The following is a 19,583-nucleotide window of genomic DNA, read 5'->3' as shown; positions in this document are numbered from 1 at the left end:
CCTGAGAAGCTAGTCAAATTTTCCTTTTTTAGTAAGGAAGAGACTCAGACTCTACAGCATGCCTAATGTCAATCTTATGTTAGTATATAGGTACTTTTATTTCCCTTTACTGATGGCTTATTCTAAATTACACCCCCAGTAAAGGGGTATTAGGGCAAGTGGTGATGGAAGGTTATTAAGTATATCCTACCACATCGATGTCCAAGAAGTTCTTTTCATGATTTCAATACAGTTGAATTATGTCACAATTCATCATGACACTTAGTTATTAGAAATCATTCATCTTCTTTCCTCCAAGGAAGTGGACAGTCTTTAGAATACTAAATGCTGTAAATGACTGTGTAGCTAAGGATCACGTGAACAAAAGGATAAAGAAGTCCGTGCTTGGGTAGTGCTGACACCAAGACACATGGAAGAGGGAGACCTGCAGAGCTCTGCTTACCCAAGAGAAGAACACAGAACCCTCAATCAAGTTCAACCAATTTCAACCATTTTCATCATTTTGCCATATTTGCTTCATTTCCCCTCTCCATTTTTCTTCAATAAACTTTTTATTTTGAAGTAATATAAAATTTATAAGAAAAGTACAAATATAGTACAGAGTCCCCATATACCTTTCATCCAAGTTTGCTCTAATGGTAATGCCTTATGTAACTATGATACATTTGTCAAAACTGGAAAATTAACATTGATGCATTTCTGTTAACTAAACTCTGCACTTCCATTCCCCTCCCCTTCCCGTTTTGATTCTATTTTAAAACAAATTCCAGATATCATGATAGTTCATCCATGAATTCTTCAGGACACATCTCTAAAACACCAGGCTACTCTTTCTGCTGCCCTGTACTGTAAGATTATTCCATTATATCAAAAATGTGTGACACACATAAGCACCTGAAAATGTTGATCGACTTAGCCAATGATAAACAAAAAAGAATTATAGCCCTGGACGTAGAAAAATTAACACCAAAAAGGGAGTTCTTAATTAAAATAAGGGGAAAAATACCATGGGTATAGTGAGTTTAAAAGTCATTTCAGAGGAAATTCCAAAATAACAAAAAAATAAACAAATGTAAAACAGCATTTAGTTTGCAGATCAAAACTCCTCAAAGACATCCATGAAATAACATTATACTTCACAATTCATTTTTGTTAAAATAGTAATAATAGTCTTTAATGAAAAGTACTCATTAAAGTTATACAAAATAAAATTCTAGGAAAAATAACAGTGAACCTGAGAATAAAAACATTTACAGATATTGGCCCAAGCTTCACCACCAATGGTAAAAAACTAAACTTGTTTCCCTTTAAAATAAAGCATATCACTCTTTATGACTCAGACACTAAATTTCCTGGCACGTATTTCCCACATGCTGCCCAGTTCTTAAATTCAACAGGTCAAAATCCAAATCCATCTCATATACAACCTCTTCTATGAAGCCCTAACCAACTTCTCAATACATATTCTCACAGAGTGGAAGAGACCCAAGAATGTCAAATGGTTCACCTTCTGGTGAGCAACTGGGTTTTCATTCAATTATTGCACTTAATTCAATGCTTGTCATTGTGCAGATATCTGTCTCCTCCTATCTTATTCATCTTTCCTGTGCCCCCAAATTCTTATTCATCTGCATAATACCAGAAGTACCTACCAGAATACAGTGCACATAAATGCTACTGAATAAATCAGTTTCAAATTGAAGCAGGAAAACAAATTTAGACATTACTTGCAGTGACTCAAAAGTTCTTGATAAAAGGATACTAATATAGAAAATTCTGTTAAATCTAGTCAGCCTGTAGTATCACAACCCAAGTTTGGATTATATCAGTGCATAAGCAATATGATCAGAATTATTATAACAAAAGTAGCAATGAATGCAAGCACTCACCTGCTATCATATGTATTACTCAGGCAAGTAGTTGAATAGTCAGTGGTTAACGACCCTATAATGAAATAATCAGGTTGTCAACTGACTGAAGCGATGATGACTTACCAGAGGTATGGGAAAATGTGTTGCATACTGCAGGTGTCGCAGGAGGTCATAATTAGATGGAAAAATCAGCTCTCTCGGCTTTTCTCTCTTCAGCCTCTTCTCCCCATTAACCGACATCCTTCTGCCCAGGGAAGGGTTGGCATTCTCACAGGACTCCCCAGGCATGGGAGAAAAAATCTAAGTCATGTAAAACAAATGATGGAGATTGTAAATGAAAGAGAGTGAAGCCAAAACCCAGTGCTGCATACCAGAGTGTCTAACACACAAGACACTCATACAGGATCTTTTCCTTATTTAACCACTGAACGAAGTATACACAGAAATTTTGTTAATTTCCACAAACTTCATATTCTGATCACCAGGAGGCTGGCACCACCATCACCCATTTTGACGATGAGACAATGAAACCCACACACATAAGAAACAGGCACAGCTACATTTCCTGGAGGACTAGAGACAAAATCAGATGATAGGTAAGTGTTTTCCTCTTAGGGCTACATTTCCTACAAAAACACAGGAATAATTAACTAACAAAGCTAATGAACAAACAGAAAGGTTTTAGTCTATACCCTAAATCAAAAAATTTTTATTAAGAGTTACTCATTCAGATCAATGAGGAAGAACACATAATTACACTTAGATAAAGTAAAAGAATGTATAGTAAGTCCAGAACCAGGAAAGCTATTATTTAGAAGCTAAACAGATACACAGCAAATCAACATGAACTGTCATGATGAAACTACTGCACCCCTTTACTCCTGAGAGATGATGATCTCAAAATGAACAAGAGTCACTGGCAGTTAACTAGGAAGACAGGAGAGTTGTAATTCCCAAAGGAGGCAATGCAGCCCAAAGGAGGATGAACTAAAAGGAGACAATTGCAAAGACGATGAACTGTGCCCTAGGACAGAGTAAGGGGAAGTCACATTTACATCACACAGACACGGTCATTTCAGTACAAAAGGATGGAGGCAAGTGGGAGGAGGGGGAGGGAGGGGGTGAGAGGGACAATGCAGTGCGATTGACTGTTGGGGGGACGGGGACAATGGAGAACAACAGGGGGAAAATTGGGACAAGTGTAATAGAACAATTAAAAAAAAATTTTTTTTTTAAGTAGTAAGAATTTGAAGGTTGAACCTACTGGAAATTCCGAACCAAAGTCAGTTTTAAAGTCACTCTTGTCTACGTCATCAAAAATATTAGTAGTTCCTGAGTCAATGCCCATATGTGCCATAATAGTCTGTTCCTGATAATTGCCAGAGAAAGAAAGTCACAGTGTAAATTTTATAGTTAAGAAACTGAAGCTAAAACACGACAGTACAACATTTTAACCACCCTATGTCTTATTTTCTCCTAGCATTTTTTTTCCAACATTAAGAAGTTTTAAGGCATGCACTGCTTGGCAAAGTCACACTCTTTGTCCTCATGATGAGAAAGATTTAAACTTTCATACTGTAAGGGAAGAGCATGCAAACTTCCTGATAAAAACAAACTGACCATAATTTCCTTCTTTGGGCTATTCTCAGTCACATGCTCATCAACTTTTCTTAATAAGAAAAACCTAAGATATAAAATACCTTGATATCCAAGAATAAAAAAGAAAAATCAGAAACATAGAAAAAGCCTAAACAGGTAAAGTAACTTTAGTTTCTTTGTTTTTTTTTTTTACCCTACATAACTTATACTGTGGACAAATTTAGAAACAAAAGTATTCATATTAAAGAAATAATTTTTTTTAAATCCTTGTACTAATTTAGTCCCAAATCTTAAGAGTATAAACTATAAACCAATGTGTGCAATTCTAATATCAGGTTCTTAAATAAGTATAGCCACTGTTTAATAAATATAATATTATATGCTTAAACTCTCATAGAACCATATGAGGCTTTATTTTTAAGGAACTGCAACAATCTCTCACCATTTTCTACTATTTTCCATCACCAACTCCATAGGAGTTTTTTGTTTCTTAGTTTGTTTCTGGTTTTTTTTTTTTTTTTGGTCTTGAATATTTCCATAAGCATCTGGAACAATGTCCAAAATGCCAGAAAATGGTAGAAAATTGTAAAGTCATACAGCATAAAATAATTTGTTGGAAAGAACAATTTTAAAGCATTTGAAAAATAGAGATTAAGTTTTTAATTAATTGAAATGAAAATATGATGCATTAAGACTAAAACAGGATTTCCCATCATGTATAAAAGAGTGATACAAGTAATGAACAATACACATTGGGGAAGAATGAAAACTGAGCCAGGTCTTTAAGGCCAAAACAAGTCTGACTTTAAGGCACAACAAAAAAGAAAAACTGGGGATCAGAAATACATAAAACTGGAAGTATATAATTCCAATCCAAAAAAAAATTTATGGCTTGTCAAATCTTTTCATTAATAGTTTTAGAGGATCGAAAAGAAAATTCTAGAAGATGTAAATTATAGTCTAATTGTTTTTGTAAGTGGAGCATAGAGATAAATGAGCTTTGCAATAAGAGAATACAATTAAAAAGTGATCACCATTCTATCACAAAATAACCCTTCTGAGAGTGGGTCCCCACAGATTCTGGGGGCATGGGGTGGAGCAGGCACACCTCTCTCAGGGCCATACCTCCATTTTCAAATCATGGTCCTTTGTATAGTGTTCATCAGCATTTTCTCCTGCTGGCGACCGTGGCCGTGTCGAGGCAGTGACTGACAAGTCTCCTCGAGATATGAGGGTGCACATGTATGCGTCGTGAGAAAAGACATCGTGTCGGATGAATTCACAGAAAAGCAGCACCAGATTCACGAACTCTACCTTTTCACATTCACTGTTTGGATCCGCTAGAAAGAAACAATTCAGTCAGGAATTCAGTCCCTCTGAACCCATTAAAATAAAAAACAAATTTTAAAAAATCGCTAAGGCTTAACAATATGTTCACCACTTTCCATAATTATTTTATTACAAAATAAGAGATCACTGGAAAATTTTTTATGAGGCACTATCTGTTTTGTACACAAATGGCACATAGGTTCTGACTGTCCCACTGTAATTGAAAAATACTATCCAGTATGCTAAGTTCAATTTCAAGTTTAAAGATAGTGATCCCTGGAAAATGAATGACCATTTAAATAATAATATAAACACAAAAAAAAATCAGGTTTAAAAAAAAAAGAGGTCTAAACTGTTGTCCCCTGATTTTATTAGTAAAACTGCTCGTGACTTTTTTATAGTTTGAGTGTGTCTATGTACTTGTATGGTATGCTGTGAACTATTTTAAAGGAGATTTCATAATAGAACCACAATTCAAATGCTATTTGGAAAAAAAAAAAAAAAGTAAGTGGGATCCACTGAAAAGAAAAAATGAAATAAAAAAAGTACAAACCGGAGCACTCCAGTCTTTTTTTAAATTCATAACCAATCTATTTAATTTACATTATGACTTTTAATACTATAACTGCACTCTAAAGCTTCATATCTGTACTTTGAGGGGTTAAAATATGTTAAGACTAAGCCTGCAAAGCTCAGTCCCTGGTCCCATCACCCTCACAAACACAGAGACAAACAGATAGATCCAGAGAACATGAAACTCAGTTCCCTAAAACTTAAGCCTAAATGTTTGCTCTCACCCACCACCAAATTCAAATGACAGCACCTTCTATAGAGAAACCAAATAGCTTTTACAGACAGAAAGCGAGATCCAGAACCAACAAAGGCATAGAGGTGGGATTCCAGAACCCACAAATGAGTAGAGGTGGGAACTTCTTCCCAAAGAGAGAACAGGAGTGAGCCAGAACGAGGAGAGCAAACAGCGAATGTTGTACCTCCTGCAGGACACAAGATCAGTTAGAGCTGCTAATTGCCTATGCTGACAATATATTTTCTATCTGGCATCGCTTCTGTCTTTTCATTTTCCTGCTTTATTTTCCCTGTTTCATTACTGTTCCCTACATTCCAACCATCAGCTTGACTCTCACTCTGTCTCTTCTGCTCACCTACACCGGCCACCAAATAACTAGAAGACCCTCACCCCCAGGCCTCACTGACCCTAAACGAGGCCCTTCTCCGAGGAACTGGAAGCAGTACTATTTCTTGCTGCTTTACCTCTTTCTTCTCCACAAATATCTCCCTTTCCCTCCCCTCCACTCTTTTTCTCCTCTTTCTATCACTTTCCACTTTTGGCCATTTTTCTGTTGTTCTGTCACTATTTAAGACCGTCCCTGCTATATGTACTTTGACATATAAAAGCCTCAGAATAAGATTAAGCACACTTAACTCACACACATGATTTTTTTTTTAGAGTCCACCCACAGTATAAATCCACTGGGTGGTTGTTTATTCCCAAAACCCTCAACTTCCCACCAACTACAGAAAAAAAGACAGAAGAATGCAAGATGACGCAAACATCCAAGAGAGCTGGCAAACAGCCAGCCATCTTTATAGATAATTTCCTTGTATCTAGGACCTGGTCATAAAGTATTGTTGATTCCCACTCCACCCCGATACCTATTCACTTTTTAAGATCCCGAATTAGACAATAAGGAATTTAGAAAATGGTTTCAAAAGAGAAAATTCCAAATCACAGTATATAGTGAAACATCACAAGGCCTTAGTTCCTCTATTTTGGTAAGGAAGATCTACCACAGGAAAATTACTCCATTTAAAAATAAAGGAAGGAGGTGCTTTATATTTTACTCTACAAAATTTTAAGCCTTTAATGTTCACCTGATTTTAAAATTTCACAAAAGTCTCCAATGAAAACATGCCACAAAATTTTGCCCAATAAAATATACATTATGTTCAATGTCAAGAACTTTTGATAAAATGCAAGTAAGAGCCCGGACCAGTGTGGCTCCATTGATTGGGCATCAGTCCACAAAGAGAAAGGTCGCCAGTTCGATTCCTGATCAGGGCACATGCCTGAGTTGCAGGTACAGTCCCTGATCGGGGCACACGCGAGAGGCAACCAATCAATGTTTCTTTTTCATGTTCATGTTTTTCTCCCTCCCTTCCCCTATCTCTAAAAATCAATAAATAAAATCTTTAAAACAGAGATACAAATAAGAAAAAGAAGAATTAGTTCAAGTAAAGGGGGTCATTCCCTTATTTAATATCTAGAAGCAAAGAACTTTACTTACATAATGAGGGGGCCTGTGTATCTAAAAACCTCAGCAGAACATTCTGGAAAACAGGCAAACTAGATCCAGCAAAGGACAATGAAGAAATGGACTCCTTCTCATCTAAGACCTCTGATTCCCCACATCTCTAGGATTAAAAATAAACAAGCACAGTTAATTATAGAAGACAAGTATAGTCACAGTGGGTCATGAATTTGTTAGTCTCTTATTAACATTAACTTCCCAGATAAAATGTTAAATTAATTAAGATTTCTATCTATGTTTGTGGGCCATGCACAGTAGGTAAATATAATTTCTAAAAGTTGAGAAAACTACCCCAGAACAATTCAAATGAGTTCAAATAACATCCCTGGAAAATATTATTCATATTAATTATAACCTCTTCATGGTACTGTATGAGTATCCATTGACTATACAACATAGTACAAAAGAAACTACTCATTATCCCCGTGCAAATTGCTCAAAGTAATTTGAGGTGTCTTCATTTTTATATAGCTCATGTTTAATTGTATTCCCACTAAGAAACCTTAGGGTGGGACTTCCAGTCCAGATGGAGGCATAGGTAGACACACTTCCCCTCCTCCTGTAACCAGAGAGAATTACAACTAAATCTCAAAACAAATAACATCCAGAACTGTCAGAAAACTGAACTGTATGGAAGTCCAACAACCAAGGATGTAAACAAGCCACATTCATGCAGGTGGAGGAGTGGAAAGGGCAGAGACACAGAGACAGGCGGGGAGGTGAGGAGGCAGTGGCAGTGGCAGCAGAACAAGCAGTCCCACATTCACTGGTGGTAGATGAAAATAAAAAACTGGGAGATACCTTGGGAGTGGGCAATCCCAGCACCAGGCCAATACACAGCCTAGGGTTCCAGAGTCAGGAAGATAAATTCTGGCTTTAAAAACCAATGGGGGTTCGGGTGGCAGAAGAAACTGCTGGATTTTCAGGAGACTCAGCTTAAAGGGCCCGCACAGTCTTAAAACATGCATAAACCCACCCACTCTGGGATTCAGCACCAGGGCAACAGCTGGAAGGGCGCCATTCACATACAGGGAGTGGGTGAAGTGCCTGGAAATGGGGCAAGTGCCAGGCAAACCTCCAGAACCAAAGCAGCATTATCCCTTCTCCAAGCCTTCCCCCCACCTCAGAGCCAAAATGCAGTAAAGCGGGTTGCCCCACTCTGGAGATTACCAAAGACTGCATCCCACACAGTTTACAGGTGCCTTTTCTACAACAGGTCATGCTACTAAGATAGGGAGTCAAAACAGCCTTACCTACTACACAGAAACAAACACAGAGAGGCTGCCCAATTGGGGAGACAAAGAAATATGGCCCAAATGAAAAGAATAGAACAAAATCCCAGGAAAAGAACTAAATGAAACAGAGATAATCAACCTATCAGATGCAGAGTTCAAAATACTAGTGATCAGGATGCTCAAAAAACGCACTGAGTACAGCAACAACATGAAGAAAGAAATGAAGTTTACATTAAGTGAAATAAAGAAAAACCTACAGGGAACTAATAGTGAAGGGGAGAAAGCCAGGATTCAGATCAATGATTTGGAACATAAGGAAGAAGTAAGCATTAAATCAGAACAGCAAGAAGAAACAAGAATTCAAAAAAATGAAGATAGTAGAAGAAGGCTCTGAGACATTTCCAAAAGTACCAACACCCAAAGAGGAAGAGCAAGAAGTTGAAAACTTATTTGAAAAAATAATAAAAGAAAACTTCCCTAATTTGGGGAAGGAAATAGACATACAAATCCAGGAAGCACAGAGAGTCCCAAACAAGATGGAACCAAAGAGGACCACACCAAGACACATCATAATTAAAATGTCAAAGGTTAAAGATAAAGAGAGACTCTTAAAAGCAACAATAGAAAAGCAGAGAGTTACCTACAAAGGTGTTCTCCTAAGACTATCAGCTAATTTCTCAAAAGAAACTTTGTAGGCAAGAAGGGACTGGCAAGAAGTATTCAAGTGATGAAAAGCAATGACCTACGACCTAGATTACTCTAACCAGCAAAGCTGTCATTTAGAATGGAAGGGCAGATAAAGTGCATCTAAAGGAGTTCATCATCACCAAGCCATTATTATATGAAATGTCAGAGACTTATTTAAGAAAAAGATCAAAATTACGCACATTAAAATGGCAACAAACTCACAACTATGAACAATTGAATCTAAAACAAACAAACAAACTAAGCAAACAACCAGAACAAGAACAGAATCATAAATATGGAGATCATTTGGAGGGTTACCAGCTGGGAGGGGGAAAGGGGAGAATGGGGAATATGGTGCAGGGATTAAGAAGCATAATTGGTTTAAACAAAATAGAGAGGGGGATGTTAAGTACAGTATAGAAAATGGAGAAACCAAAGAACTTATATGCACAACCCATGGACATGAACTAAGAGGGGTGGGAATTGCTAGAGGGAAAGGGGTTACTGGGTGGAGGGGGCAAAGGGGGAAAAATTGGGACAACTGTAACAGCATAATCAATAAAACACATTTTTAAAAAGAAACATTAGGGCATGTATTATTGAGTTTGAGTCTTTTGTGTTTGTTTTTGTCAGCTGGGTACATTTGTCAGCATGGTGTCAAATGAGAAAGCTGACAGAATTCCTCCAATAAGAGCCTTTCACTTATTCATCACATTTAACCAATAAGATCTCTCAAAAACTCTGTGAATCTTCACAGTTCATGAAACAGAAATCCAGTTAGAGAAGTTCTTCAACTTCTGTATTCTTTAGACAGAACTTACTAGAAGACTAGAAAAGAAACTGTTTAGAAGCAATCAGATCCTTGTTTTCCATTCTTCTCAACATCCTTTTAATCCTTATTCTTTAATGTTAAGATACTAATTATTACATTAAGGTATTTCTCCAAGCCATCCTCTCTTCACAAAAGTCAAATTTTGAAATGATGACATTTATTAGAAATTATGTTAAACACCTCTGAAAGAATACATTTATACCTATTAAAATTACAATGTAATCTATGTGTGAACGTCATCTGAAAGTGTGTGGGTGTGTGTTCTGGGACACACAGAGGGAAGGGGGGGGAATGACAACAATGATCCAAAAGCAACGATAAAATCTGAGAAATTCAACTTTAGTTACTGAAGTTTAATCATTGCAATTCACTGTAGAATAGTCTTTACTGATTCATAAATGTGTAGGAAAAAAAGAATGAAACACTTTTCCTAATTTGCACATTGTAAAATAGGCTCATGTTTTACACCTTAACATAAATATCTTCAAGCCCCAATTTCAACGTAATCTTCTGTATCTAAAACAGTGATTTCCCAACAGAGATTTTAATGAAAAAAATCTTCCTATTTCATTTTTTAATAGCTTCACAGGAAGTGGGTGCATTATCAGTAACAGAGAGCCAGCTGAGTGCTCATCCATTCATGCAACATTTTCTGAGCATCTACTGTGTACTGGGCACTATTCTGGGGGCCAAAGTCCCTGTTGTCCAGCTTACATTCGAGAGAGGCAGATATTAAACAGTATGCCAGTGAGGAAAGTAGAGTAGAGTGATGTGAGAAGAGTGAGTAAGGGGCGGTGGGTGCCATTAACTGTAGATACGGTGGCACATGGAAGATCTTCCTGAGGAGGTGACACATGTTGAACCAGGAATGAATGCTACAAAGAAAGTGACACATTCAGAAATAAGAATGGTAGAAAGAAAATGGTCATGTAAGAATTGGGGAGCAGAATGTGCTATCAGAAGGAAGAGTAAGAGCAAAGAGTCAAAGATAAAAGGTGAGTTTGGAGTGACAGGGGGACAGGAAGACCAAGGCAGCTTGAGCTGGGTGTGTCTCAGGGGAGAAAAGTGGGAGATGAGGTGGGAAAGGCAGGCAGGGCAGCTCATGTGACTCCGTGGGCCACATAATAAGGAGCCATCACAGAGTTTTAGTGAGAGGGAAATGCAATCTGTATCCATTTTGAAAGGATGGCTCTGGCTACAGAGAGACAAGTAGAGGGCCCTTCAGGTATCCAGGTGAGAGATGACAGGGCCTGATCAGATTACACACACCTTCTCCAGAGCAGTCCCTGCTGAATCTCACTGGCACAAAACAAGGCTCACTGAAAAATTTTCCCTGCAACAAAAGCTAATGTTTATGAAGTTAGCTTTATAATCTACTTCTGAGGCCAGAACACAATCTCAAAAAATAATACAAATTAGTATCTATAATTTGATAGGCACAAAGTATTTCTGGTTTCACTAAAATATTGTGTGGCTTTATATTTCATAACACATAAATATATTCACAGAGAGTAATACAAAATATATATGCACATGTGTGTATATATGTATCTTAACCTCCCAAAGGGAGATTTCTTTGTTCTTAGATATTAAAAGTTTTATTTCAAAAGATAATTATGTTAGTCCAGTATATAAACTACAGTAGTCCCTCTCTATATTGCAGTCCACTTATCACGGCTTCACTGTATCACAGGATTTTAAAAAATATTATATTTAATTACTTATTGTGGATTTTTCGCTATATCGCAGGATTTTGCAGTACTGTATATGTATGTTATTAAAGTTACGTTGGTTTTAAGAGTGTATAATATGTTTAAGAACATAAGTAGTGTTTATGAAAGTGTGGAAAAGGTTAACAAGGGAGTGAGAAAGGTTAATAAGGGACTGGAAATGGTTTTTAAGTGTGTGGGAAGGGTTTATAAGGCCTTAAAATATATATAAATACTAAAATAAATATAAGATCCCTATTTCGTGGGTTTTCACATATCGCCGGGGGTCTAGAACGTAATACCCACAGTAAGTGAGAGAATACCATATTGGCTTTATTAACTTAGAGGAGCCTACTATGAAGTTCTTAAATTTGTACATTCTTTTTTTTTTTTGAAAAAATAAATAGCATAATGAGGATAAGAAAAAAGAAACCGTCCCAAAATATTATTTTTAAATGATGGCATTCAACAAGTAGAAAGAAAATGACCTACCTCTGCCTCGATCTCCGCTTGCCTCTTCTCCAAGAGTTTTGCAACAGCCATCGCCCTGTGCTTGCCTGACCGTTTGCAGCTCACAGCCCACTCACACAATAGTGTCACCACTGCTTCATCGTTGGGGGCAGCCTAATGACCAAGAGAAAGGGGTGCCAGCCAGTCAAATGAAACAGTCACCCAATGAGAGTCAGGAAAAGCAAGCAATACAATTATCCAAAGCTTGAAAGCTTTTTTATTATAGTTTATTATAGTCATTTTACAAAGTGTTTCCATATCTTTTGCAATTGAAATATAAAGAGTAAAACTTCAGTCATAAGGAAGAAAATCATTTACTTAGGACAAGTGAATTGTGACAATTCCAAGAGAATCAGAATTGCATAACCCTTCACTTACACAGGATCATAACCTAGCCCTATAAGTTTTCCAGAACTCAATTTCAAAAGCCAACAGAAAGGAAAACAGACCACGGATTATCGAGAACAGCTGTTATAAAGCCCAGGCACTTCACTCCACTGTTGACCCCCTTAGGCCCTCACTCATAGCTGGGTTATCAAATAGCCCAGTCCAATGAGAAACTGAAAGAAACCAAGGGGGGGGGGTATGGGGGCTGCTAATCAAAGACCCACTGCAACAGAAACAACAAACATAGAAAATGACAGCCAAAAAATATCAAAATGAAACAAAAATTAAAGGCAGATACAGTTAACTAATGACAGCGGCCTGGGTTGATGTGGGGCCCAGCACTGCCACCAGAGCTGTGAGCTGGAGCTGCCAAGGCCCATCAATAGGCCCCACAGACTGAGGATGAGAGGAGTCAAAGAGAAGTCACAGGGACCCAAGTCACATGAATTAATGGGAAGTCAGCAGAGGCATCATCCTTCTATGCAATCTGGGCTTTCCTCTTAGAAGATCAATGCCAACCACTGGAAGATCAATTGCAAGTTTTTAATATTTTCCCAACTGTATAAACACTATGCCAAAAGAAAAAGGTAGTCAGTGTTAACACATATGCTGTATGAGATATTCTTAATGTTTTAAAATCCATAGGCTCAATTAAGGTTATGATTGTTGTGAGTACATTTCCTGGAAGAATATACAATGCTTGGCAAAAGTAGGTTGACAGTTGTTTTTATGGAAAACATATAATACAAAAATAAATAATAATAATAAAATAAACTGTTTCTCATACTCAAAACTAAACCCACTTTTGCCAACCCTTGTATATAGGCATGTATTCTCACACACACACACACACACACTCTTAGCACGTTACAGATTTGTGAACTCGGAGAAGATATCCAAGAACTTCAGGATAAGAATCCCTAACCAGCTTTTAGACACTAGTAAATAATTCAGATCATAAAAATCAGTTTATCCCAAGATTTTTACCCATCCTATGCTAAATTTCATTAAAAACATCTTGACTCACCACAAAACAAAACAAAAAATAAGTTTTCTAGGATAGATATTTCTAAAGGAGCCCTGGGTCTCTTGATTTAAAGCAAGAGAAATAATTCAATTAAAATATACAAAGATGGAACATAACATTTATAAAAAGAAAATGAACTGGGAGGAATTCCTGCCTGGATTAAATCTAATCCAGAGAAGAGAAAAATATAACAGCCAGTCCAGTGAAGCAACACATGCTTACATTTAGAATACTTAAGAGAACAAAAAAAGTTACCCTAAAAATACTGCCACCAGTTTTTAATAAATGAACCAGTAAGTAATGTACAACATATCCTCATTCACACAATTTTTTACTTTCCTCTGCATCGTAAAACTCCTGTGAAAATATGCTACAAAATAGTTGACTTACCCAATTTAAGCAATAGACTCTGCTTGACCTACAGGTGTATACATAAAAGAACATATAAAGGAAAAGACTTCTTTTTAACTCATCCAGATATGACCACTGGTTTAGAGTAATATGCTAGAAGACAAATTCTAGGAAGGAGTCAATTCACTTCCAAAAGCTATGAAGTACTCATGAGAATGCACTTGCTGGGAAACAGCAGTTTAAAAGATCCAGTCCCTGTTCTCAAGAAGTTCACCTTGTAGTGGGAAAAGCAGGAAAGAAAACTAATCATAAAGCAACAAGCTGTTTCTGATAGGATAGAGGAGGACATAATCAAGTCTCAAGAGTCTGCACCTGCCGTATCCCAAAGGCGGTGAGCATCTGTCTGTCCCAGCTTACAGACATCTGAGAGCTTAACGTGGAGACAGGCCTGCAATCTACCTGCAGTTGTAGTCTCAATTTGTGATTGCTAGGAATTAAGGAAATCTTAAAAATCAAAGGAAAATGCTGCTGAAATACTGAGTTTTCAAAACTTTATTACAGAAATTTTCCTGTCTTCCTATCAATAACTTCCTAACAAGTTATACATTTTCAATTGTTTTCAACCAAAAAGTATTTTCCCATACTGTCCAGATGCCAACAATGTGAAGCCCACTCCTTTCTGAAAAATCAACCTGCCAAATAATGTCACTCTTTCCTTAGGACACTGGAGTGGGGCGGCAGGAATAGGCAGGTTCTGTGCCAATTTTCAAAGAAACAGGAAGATGTCAGAACAAGAGGTTTTATGGCAAACGTACACTAATCAGGTCATATTATAGCAACTTGAAAGCAAGCTATCTCTGCAATATGAGTAATTACATATTTATATACTTAAGTAATAAAAGCCTTTCATTAGCTCTTTATTATTAAAAATCTTAGTTACAAAATAAATTTTTATGATTTTAGCATTATTTTTCAAAATAACATCACATTCAATCCTTTTTTCCCTATTTACTATGAAGTTTTGGTCCACGTTTTAAGTGGATTTACCACTCATTATCAAAAATAATGAGACTATTTTGCTTATGTGACTCTCACAACACCATTCCAGGGTACGTCCCACCAGATACATTCAAGCAGACATCCATGGCTCATGGTCCCCACATACCAATGCCTTGTACCCTTCCGCATTGCTCTGCACCAATCAACTGTTAGAAATTATTAGCAGCTGGTTTCCATTTGTCAGATGCTATTTTACAAATTAACTCTCTGTCAATAGGACATCATGATTTCAGATATGCAAGCTGAAATGCATTTTCATCCTAAAAACATTAAACTAATTTGCTTTAAACAACCAATAATTGTTAAATGAAACTTATTAAATAAATATTATTTTAACACATAATAACCTCAAGGCAAAAATTTGAGGTACATTACTAGTTCAAGATGTGGACTAAATACAGGCCCTGCCTTCAACAAGATGGCAATTCAGTGGGACAGACACACATGTATGTAAATAATTTAGATGGAACAGAAAAAGGACACGAAAATTATCTTAGAAACACAATATTTCCCAGGAGCAGAGAGATAACTGAAGTAAAGTATTAGATGTTTCTTTTAGAAGGTAGCTTTTAAGATTTTAAAGAATTAAATTTCAAAACAGAGATAAACAAAAGAAAAAATAAAGTACGTAGCAGGCAGAATAATGGCCCCCACTCCCAAAGACGTCCTCATCCTAATCCCAGGACCTGTGAATATGTTATCTTAAATGGCAAAAGGGACTCTGGACTGTGATTATGTGAGGGATCTTGAGATGGAGGGGGTATCCTGGTTATTTGGGTGGCCCTTAACTAATCACGGGGGTGCTTATAAGGGGAAGGGAGGAGGAGAGTCGGAGAAAGAACTGTGACAAAGGAAGCAGGAGTCAGTCAGGGAAGGCTCTGAAGATGCTCTGCGGTTGACTTTTAACAAGGGAGTGAGGGAGCACAAGCTAAGGCCCTGCAAGCTGGAAAATGCAAGGAGACAGCTCCTCCCCTGGAGTCTCTGGAAGATTGCAGCCAAGTAAGATCACAACCTTCAGAACTATGAGAAAACAAATCTGCGCTGTTTTAAGCCTCTATGTTTCTGATAACTCATTACAGCAACAATAGGAAATCAATTCTAAGTAGTTTTAAAGACATAAAAAGTGGAAAACATGGTTGTGGTTTCAAAGAATTACAGGAGCAGAGGACTGATTAAATGGCAAATATAAGAGGCTACAAAACAAAATTAAAAATCTGGAAAAAAGTTTAATGACAAAACACTGAAGAAGAGTACCATGAAATTGGTAGGCGCCTCACTCATTCATTTACTTACTAATTCATTCAATAGATATATATTGAGCATCTACCACTACCAGGCCCTATTCTAGGCACTAGATATAAACAGATTCCCATGCTTCACTTTGTAGGAATAAAAACTGGTATTTATTTCCCTTTTGAATGTAATTTTCTATTATACAACAAGACTCTTAAAAGTTCACATTATTTGCTCCAATAATACAATCTCTGAGAATATAGCCCAAGGATGTTATATTAAAGTAAAAAGACATGAGTGCTCCAGGCATCAGCGAAGCGTGCTACCAAAACACTCTCCATCCCAGCCCAGAGAACTGACAAAGATTCCTTCTGAAATCTGAAAAAGGAGCATAAATGGATCAAATCAAGTAAAAGTAAAGTGACCTTACCAGGAGAAAAAGGTCCATGACGATGGTTCACAGGCAAAAGAATGTGTCTCCAGCAGTGGAAAAGTGAAAAATTTTGTGGGGGGTTGTTTTGCCTTTATTTCTATTTTTCTACACGTAAATGGTGATATTTCATTATCTAATTAAAGATATATAAGTAAGAAAGGTAGAAGGAAAACACTGGCAAGTGAACCCAGAAAAGGAGAGGTCAAAGGTGCATGATTAGCAGTAAATCCCAAGTCCTCTCTCTCCAAAAGAGGGAGTTCTCAGCCCTCAGAAAAGGTCTGCTGTATGTCTGCCACCATTCTTCCCTCTCCCAGGAGCCACACCCCTATTTCTTCTGGGAGTACTGTTCCTCCTCCTGCCCCGGGGTGGTTCAAGGAGGGCTTACCAGTTGTCATACCCCTTCCCCTCAGCTTTAATGCTACATTCTGAATCGCAGCTTTGACAGGCAGTGAAGACTTAAGGAAATTCTCTGAACATAAGAAAAAAATTACTCTATCATATACTCATGGGGTATACTGCTCTGTGCTCTCAATCTTATAAAATATTTTTTGGGCTCTGGCTGGTGTGGCTCAGTGGCTTGCGCACTGGCCTGCAGACGGAAAGGTTCCTGGTTTGATTCCCAGTCAGGGCACATGCCTGGGTTGCAGGCCAGGTCCCCAGTTGAGGGCATGTGAGAGGCAACTACACACTGACATGTCTCCCTCTCTATCTCCTCCCTTCCCCTCTCTCTAAAAATAAGTAAATAAAAAATTTTTTAATGTTTCTTGGGTGTTAAAGGAGACTAGACCTGACCAAATGAAAATTGTTTATATTCTGATCAAATATCTGTTTTGTAGAATAGGCTTTTTAGAGTATTTATTGCTTATTTTAGCTATTACTAATGTCCTTGCACCCACAACTGACCTAAGCAGACACAACAGAAATAAAAAAATGTAAAGTTCTGACCTTAAATGTAAACTGTCTCATTTGCAACTAATAAATTTTAAATGTAAAATCACATAGTATGGACTAAATCACTTCCAAAGTCACAAAGAAAAGTAACTTGGCAAATCTGAAGGTGGCAGTAACAGAGATAATTAATATTTATTGAGTGCTTACTTACTTTACAGAGACTGAAATATTAAATGTCTTTTAGGAATTATTTTAATCTTCATTTTCTATAAGCTAATTATCAGTAACCCCCATTTTGCAGATTTTTAAAAAAGGCATAAAGATGTCCAATGACTTGTCCAAGATCACTCAACTAATTAATGGAACGCTTGCCACAGTGAAACTCTGGGAAAATGAACTAGGTAAGCAGAACAATGCCCATGTCAAAAGAACCTGGGAAGGATATTTTGACCCTCTACCCTTCTCCACCCTCCTCTGCCCCCAAGTGTATGCAGTGGCCTTCTGTGTGAGCCCCAGGCTGCCCTGGGCTCTTCTGCCTTCCTCCCCTGGGACTTACAGCCTCAGACTTTTCTGTTCCCTTTTCCTGTAATGACATTTACTTCCATGGAATGTGCATCTTTCAAAACATAGCTTCCTGGTTATTAGATTTCCAGCTACTGGCTTCAAATGTTCATGAGGAAGGTAAGACACACCCCTGAGAACTACTTTTAAAAAAGTACCTCTGAGAACTATTGAAGAAAATATTTCACCATCCCAAACACTCGAGGGTCAGCAACAGGCAGCTTTTTATACTGGTGCTTTACAGTAGTAAGATGTTGAACAACCCACAGTGTGTACCCCCTATCTGTAACTACACATAGGCAAATAGGATACACAAGAACAAGAAACAGGGAGGGAGAGACAAAGACAGAGAGAAACTGAGCCATAGCACACACAGTTAAGGTCAGAGAAAAAGCACCAAAACAAGGGGGTCAAGAACCTGAGTTCGGCCCTGGGCATAAATTAAAACATGTAATCATGGCAATAATATTAACAGCTATAAATTTCCAACCACATGTAGTAGAAGTAGTGATAATAAGAAATATTTATTGAGCAGGTACTGGGTGTTTTACTTACATCATCTCTAAGCTCAACAAGAAACTTGGAAATAGACATCACTATTCCTATTTTACAGATAAGAAAATGGAGATTTAGAGGTTAAGAGAGCCAAGGGCAGAGAGATCTAAAGTGGGAGAACTACAAGGCCTAATTCCAAAACTCATACTTCCTGTTGCTCCCAATCACAGGTGAAACAAGATCACTGGAAGCACAAGGAGCATCATGATGGTATGGGAGTCTCCCAAGGGCGTCACACAGATCTCATTCCAACCAACCACTGCCACCCATGGTTTCAGCCCTGCCTCTCTAGGGACCAGCCACACTTCTAATCTAATTGTCAACTTGAGAGAATAGCTCCACAGCAGGGGCTTGGGTAGTCCCCCATTCTCAGCAGGAAGAGTGGGGCAGGATTCCAAGTCTTTGGCTGAAAGGGACTCCTTGATATCAAGAATGTATTCATGCACTGTGTGTATAACAAACAGCAGAAAGAACTTCTATAATGAGAACAAATAATTCAAACATTCAAAAATTATTCAATAAGGTCCCTTAAATAACAGAATTGTTTGTCTGACTGCATGAACTTAGGGCACACCTACAGTGGTAAAATACCGAAATTATTAATTCTGTTGCAAATAATCATCATTAAGAGTGCTGTCTATATCTATCATAAAGATGCTCCAAATGTGAAAAATGTTTTCATCATAAGAGGGATGTCGCATTTTTTCTTTGCAGAGAGAGGGTGGCACAAACCTAATAGATTAACCTTAATTAAATTAACTTCTTACTCAATAACCAAATGGTATCTTGAGGCTATCCAGAGGTCTTATATTCTTTAACAAACAAAGAAGAAAATATGATTGGCAACTACATCTGAGGCAGCCTTCCTTTAGAAATTAGAAGATACTTGGTAAGATTGTTTACCATTTTAAAATAAGGATTTTTCTTAGTATACTACCTACATTATAAAACAATACCATAGCCTTGACCATTGTAGCTCAGTGG

General features: G+C 37.5%; 1 protein-coding gene across 1 annotated transcript in view; it reads right to left on the bottom strand.

Moving 5' to 3' along the window:
• Nucleotides 1-19,583, bottom strand: part of MED12L (mediator complex subunit 12L) — a 310,414-nt gene that overhangs the window by 204,152 nt on the left and 86,679 nt on the right. Inside the window, exons 11-14 of the mRNA XM_090275855.1 lie at nt 12,085-12,216; nt 7,106-7,232; nt 4,596-4,810; nt 1,995-2,171 (exon numbers count right to left, since the gene is read on the bottom strand). Coding sequence (XP_090131981.1) covers nt 1,995-2,171; nt 4,596-4,810; nt 7,106-7,232; nt 12,085-12,216 — 651 coding nt within the window. The remainder of the gene's footprint in view (nt 1-1,994; nt 2,172-4,595; nt 4,811-7,105; nt 7,233-12,084; nt 12,217-19,583) is intronic.

This window comes from Furipterus horrens, unplaced genomic scaffold (assembly GCF_987537825.1).
Source record: "Furipterus horrens unplaced genomic scaffold, mFurHor1.1.pri manual_scaffold_1, whole genome shotgun sequence".
In the NCBI taxonomy this organism is placed as follows: Eukaryota; Metazoa; Chordata; class Mammalia; order Chiroptera; family Furipteridae; genus Furipterus; species Furipterus horrens.
This window is presented reverse-complemented; position numbering and strand designations above follow the sequence as displayed.